Source organism: Hyperoodon ampullatus (genome assembly GCF_949752795.1).
Source record: "Hyperoodon ampullatus genome assembly, chromosome: 3".
Lineage (NCBI taxonomy): Eukaryota > Metazoa > Chordata > Mammalia > Artiodactyla > Ziphiidae > Hyperoodon > Hyperoodon ampullatus.
The window spans coordinates 94583846-94589845 of record NC_136916.1 but is presented as its reverse complement, the minus strand read 5'-3'; the positions used below and the strand labels follow the sequence as shown (position 1 = coordinate 94589845).

Below are 6000 nucleotides of genomic sequence, written 5' to 3'. Positions count from 1 at the left end.
GTACTTAAGAGAATCCTGCCACTATTTTAAATTACACAATTTGTTTAGTTTTTACAACTCAGTAACAGAATGACTATCATTATACCCATTTTATAGGTGAGAAAACTGAGACATAGGAAGAAAGGAAGAAGTAACTCACCTAAAGCTACACAGGCACAGCCAATGAGCAGCAGGCCTAGACTTTGAACCTAGGCAGTCAGCTTCAGATGCTGCCCTTCTCTATTCTGCCTCTCCAAGAGTAGTAATAAAGATCCTTGGGCATTTCCTTAGAGGGATGGGGGAATAAGGTGATGGTTCCTACAAGCTGCAACTCCAGACACAGGGCTCCTCAAAGCTGCAACCTCAGGGATCACGAGGCTGGCAGGACTCCCTATTTCAGCTGTCACTTCCTACCTTCTCTCATAGCCTCTAGCCTTGGGCTGATGAGATGGGCACATGGGAACAGGCAGAGCTGCAGTCTGGGACTAGCCTTCACTCAGCCACACTTGGAAAGTGGCCATCTCCTGACAGCCTGGGTAGCAGCTACCGTGAGTAGAAGACAAGGCAGAGACCAGGCAGGCAACTTCCTTCCCCAGAGCCACTTGTGGTCTCATCTAAGAGCCCTGAAGCCAACTGTTTGGGTACGACATGCCAGGACTTGACGGCCAACCTGGCTCAGTATCCAATTCCAACTTCTGACTCAGATGCCTAATGTGGCACGCCTGAATAATCTGTACTCAGGTGCACTTTTTGTAGAAGATTTGGTCCCAGTGTTTATCTTGGGGGTGGGGAGAGACAAGGGATAGCTAGGTCAAGTGGGCAAGAAGAGACAGGGCTTTTCTCAACTGAGGACTCTGCTGAGTGGCATTTTCCACCCAGACAGTTTCACTGAACGCTGACATCAGAACATTCTAGAAGAGATGCCAAATCCAGTTGAATAATATTCCGATATCCTAGAATTTTAAAAAGTAAAAATCATGTTCTCAAAAATGCCTAGAACATTCTCCTAGAATTCAGTATCTCACATTCACCCTTGCAAGCTTTTTTCAGTATTGTTTTCCATTAATTTGGTGGCTAATAGTTTGGTAGTCTGGATAACTGCCAATTCAATAATGTATCTGCCATTCTTTGCTAAGTTTCAGTGTTCAATTTACTCAAATATTCCCCTTTCATTTCCTGACAACACCAGAACTTAATGGCAACACAGGAACATCCCTGGCCAGGTCCTTCTCTCTCGAGCATGCAGTCGAGCTGCACTGCTAGTTTCTCTCTTGCTCTCATACTCATGATCTTTCTTCATGTCTATTTTTGGTTTTCCTGGCTCAGGCTTCTTCGGGCCACTGAAACACAACCCTCACTTTCTTTCTCTCCCTCTGGCATGTATGCTGCTGGTAGGAGCCCCCTAAGTAAAAACTGCTACAGAAATCCTTACTCCTTCCTCAGGAAAACTGGATGGCTTCTGGATCACAGCTCAGTTTTTAATGTGAACACAAGCTGGACGACCTTCTGATGGGCTTTAAACTTTGAAGTGGATGTGGACATTTTTCTCTCCAATGACAGAATCACTATAACTTCCTCTTTGCAGTTGCTTCCTTTCCTTAAAGGTAGCTGAATCTTGTTGTCTTTAAAAACCTGTTCCTTCCAAAGTTGCCTGTCATGCTGACCGTCCTCAGCGCGTCTGTGGCCCCACGGACAGGGGCTGAGCCCAGGTCTCCAGGGCCAATCCCCCAGGCAGCCCAGGGCAAGGGCACCGAGGCCGGCGGCGGAAACCCAAGTGGCATCTACTCAGCCATCATCAGCCGAAATTTTCCCATTATCGGGGTGAAAGAGAAGACATTTGAGCAGCTTCACAAGAAATGTCTAGAAAAGAAGGTTCTTTATGTGGATCCTGAGTTCCCACCGGATGAGACCTCTCTCTTTTATAGCCAGAAGTTCCCCATCCAGTTCATCTGGAAGAGACCTCCGGTGAGTAGCCGAGTGGTTGCAGCTTGGGTTTTTCTCCCTCAGAGAAGTCCTCCCACTCGGCACCTCCCCACAGCACAGCTCTGTGGTGCATGGGGCACTGGGCGAAGGATCCTGGCAGTAGCCCTGCAGGGCTCTGTCCTCAGGTGAGGCAGGGCTGATTCTCACTCTCTGCTCTCTGCTCTCTCTCTCTCAAAAAAATCTTGCTTTTTATGAAAGCAATTGGAAGTCAGTTTTAATTCACCCTATAAAAGTAAATATTCCTTTCCCAGAACAAATTCCAAACTGGAATTTCCAAACAAATTCCAAAATTCCGACCTGGAGAGTAGTCCAGATCTACCCTCCTGTTTAAGTATCTTGCATCTTTATAAGATTCCTTCACTTTCTCACTGAAGGGCTAAAATCATGGTGTTCTTTTAAGTTTGCCAGTAGCCATGTCTTTCTGAAATGGAAAGAGCCCTGGAAAGAGGAGAGTGGCAGCAAAGACTACTTTTTAATGCCAAAATGTTAGGATTAGAAGGAGAATCCCTAGCAATCATTTGAGTCCATCTACCTCACCTCACAAGTGAGGATATAAAGGCACACCAGAGTGAAGTACATCCAGGGCACGCATGACAGCCTGGATTAAAACCCTGTTTCTTTTAGTGACTCTTCCAGCCTCTGGCTTCCATTGACAGTGGTCTACCAGGAGGAAAGTCACATTCCCCTGGCTCCCTGCTCTGATCACACCTCCGGCATGACTCTTGTCCTTAATTCAAGAAATCTTTATTGAACATCTTCTAGAGCCAGAAACCAGGCAAGCAACTGAGGAGACAGCGTAAATAAGGAAAACAAAACTTCCTGCTCTCCTGGAGCCTAGAGTCCTGAAGGCAAGAGAGGCTTTGAACAAGACTGATGAGTTTCAGGAGACAATGTTCAGGGTGCTTCAGAAGGCAAGGAGAGCTAACCCAGACCAGGGAGAGGAACCATTTCATCTGGGCCCCAGTGCTATTCATGAGCTTCATCAGGTTAAACTGAGGCCCAGTGCTATTCATGAGCCGTGTGTTTCTTTTGTTTTGTTTTGGCCACAATGCGGCTTGTGGGATCTTAGTTCCCTGACCAGGGATTGGACCCGGACCCTCGGCAGTGAAAGCGTGGAGTCCTAACCACTGGACTGCCAGGGAAGTCCCAAGCTATGTGTTTCCTTTTAACCTGAGATGAAATATCCAGGTTAAATATCCAACAACCCTGGCCTCACCCTGTGTGTTCCACAAGGGCACCTTTCCTTGCCTGCCGGCTCTATGCTCAGGCCCGTGACTGTCCTGAGGGCCCTCAGTTTGGAAGGGAGGACTGGAAAGAACTTCATTCTCCAACCCAGTCACTGCCCTACTGTGAGGGAACTGGGACGCGTCGCATCTCTGATGAAATATCTTCAATGACACTGTTCTCCCCTCCTCCCATGTTTTCAGATAAGTCCAAACTCCTTACCTGGGCTATAGGCCCTTCTCCAGCCAGCCCCGGCCTCCCTGTCCATCTCTCCGTCACCCTCTCTCCTGGACCCCTACACATTCAGCTGCTCTGTTGTTCTAAGTCTTCTCATACACAGCCTTTAGACCAATCAAGATACTACTCAAAGCAATGTGTTTGAGTATTTCGTGCCTGACCTAAGTGAATCGGTCCAACCAAACATGAGGATATGCGTATGAACCATCCCCTTGTGGGCAGGAAACTGCCTGTCCTTTTGGGCCATTCCAGTCATCCCCATCAAATACAAAATGTGTGTTTGATTGTGAAATGTGAGTGCATCATTCGAGTGTGAAGGTGACCACATAAAGGGGGAATCACACTGGGTCAGGGAACTTGGCTGCTCACTCAGTTATCGGCTATGACAACCTCTGGAATAAGGCGGTGAGCAAATGCTCCCATTTTCCCCATCTGCCTTTGCCTTGGGCATTCCAGGTTATTTCTCCACACTCTCCTGCAATCACTCTTAAAATCAGGGGCAACCTCGATCCCTTTTGCTTTTGGAGGGATGGGACACGAGGGGCCAGCTGCAAGGCCTTGTGCATCTGGTACCCTCCTTCCCTTGGGAATGCGGGGCCCCCAGATCACTCCACGGAGACCCAGAAGCCCACGACGGAATTCTCCCTTGGGAGGCAGCATCTCCCTTCTTGGTGCCTCTGCCCTTCCAGGCGAGGGCCCCTCCATAGGCAAGTTGACTCACATCCTCTTGTGGTGCAGGGCACAAGGATTCTGTGCAAGGATTCTGCATAGAAGATTCTGTACGGTGCTAACCCTCTGAGTCAGCTCAGCTCACTAAGGCCGCCAACAACAGAGACTGGCAACGTGTTCCTGAGCCTCCCCTGTCTCTGGTTCTAGGCAGAGTCACCTTTCAGGAAATTCCATCTCATTCCAGCCCCACCCTAACCTGGACCCCAGAGAAGCAGGAGTCCACCTATTTGGGAACCAGGTTAAGTCAGACTTCAGGTTAAACTGCACTTGATGGATACAGCCTCAGTGTCTCTTGGCTCTGCCAGGGGAGGTTATAACCTATTTGGGCCTCCCATTCACAGCTGAGTTGAGGTCAAAACCGCATCATTGATGGACAGCCACCCCCAATTTATCCCATCAGCTCTTTCCCTAGGAAATCTGTTTTCCCTTCCTCCTCTGCCCTCTAAGCTACTGGGGCTGATAGATGGGATTCTGCATTTTCCCTGAGCCTCTTTCTGCTCAGCTTTGTTTCCACTGGTTCTTGGGGGTTGGGGGAATTTACCATCTTTCCTTTATCTCCAGATTCAGTGCTTTATAATTTGCCGGCAATGGCTGGGCCTCCAGCCATAGGCTGCCTAACTGCCTCTTCCCCTCAGGTCCTGTCCCCATCGCTCCATCTTTTCAGAGCCTGACCCTTTGCCAGTTCGCAGCTGGGTCCCAACTTTACCCACATTCCTCTGGTGTATGCCTTCCCTCTTACCTGTTATTACTGTTACAACCCCATATCCAACTGTGCTTTGCCCTGTTGGTCTAACCTGGCTCTCAGCCCCGCTCTCCTGCACTCCTTGGGTCAGCTAGCTCCCTCTGCCAACACCTAGACCTGAGGAAACCTCTTTCCCAGACAGAGAGCAGTCCCTTTCTATTCTGAACAGGTGACTTTATTTCCTATAGTTTCCATACCTGGAAATCTCTTGATTTACACTCTTTTTAAGGCTAGAGTTTAGGTAAGTTTCCCAAGTTGTAATTTATCATGAACCATCTTTCAACAAGTCTAGAAGATTTTGATGCTGGTACTAAGATCTTACCAGAGGGTATCCACGAAAGGTCACGACCACCACCCAGCTGAATGCAATTGGAGGAGGCTTTCTAATGTAAGATGCATCACAATTTCAGGGATGTTAAAATATGAGGGGGGAAAAGTACCTTGAGAATAGACAAATAAGACCCCTTTCCCCCTTAACTCACAGTCCTGCCATCCCCTTCCTACTCCTCTTCCCAAACCATTTCTTTCTCCTCTGCTGCCTAGCAGCCTGAATCCAACCCCACCAGTTGGGCTTTGCTGCTCTCTGTCTGACCTGGTCTCCTACCCCTTCCCAAGTCCCCAGCATCCAGGCAGAGCTAACTTCTCCCTTGTCCCAAGCTGTTACACCAGACAAAAATTAAAAAATAAAATAAATCACTACATTCTTCAGGTTAGGTCTTGTTACCACTACAAAATTATCTTTGATATTTTATACATATTTATCCAGACGTGTTTATATGTGAATCCTTAGCGTGGCTGAATCGTCAGCTTTTCTCTTCAAGAGGAAAACACAAAAGGAAAAAGTAGGAAGATTCTTGTAGTTATAGGAAGGGGGCTGGACATGGTTGTTTTCTAGGGGAAAAAAAAGGAAAAAAAAATGGTGATTTACTTACAAGAGGAAGGAGAGCTAGAATGGAAACCAAAGGGGGGCGAGGGAAGCAACGGGGCAGGAGGCCACACAGGCGAGGGTCATCCCTCCCCTTGACCTGACCCTCAAAGACCTCTTTACCAATGAACTTGTGAAACGCCGGAGGCAAGTATATAACTTTTCTCAGTAAAGGGCGGAA

General features: G+C 48.0%; 1 protein-coding gene across 3 annotated transcripts in view; it reads left to right on the top strand.

Annotated features, from left to right (window-relative positions):
* Positions 1-1635: 1635 nt before the first annotated feature.
* The window catches only part of CAPN3 (calpain 3), a gene marked incomplete at both ends in the record, with an annotated part of 47691 nt that continues 43326 nt past the window's right edge, over positions 1636-6000 (top strand). For all 3 annotated transcript variants that reach the window (XM_079700809.1, XM_079700807.1, XM_079700808.1), the window contains one exon: positions 1636-1944. In XM_079700809.1, the coding sequence (XP_079556935.1) occupies positions 1636-1944 (309 nt within the window). The remainder of the gene's footprint in view (positions 1945-6000) is intronic.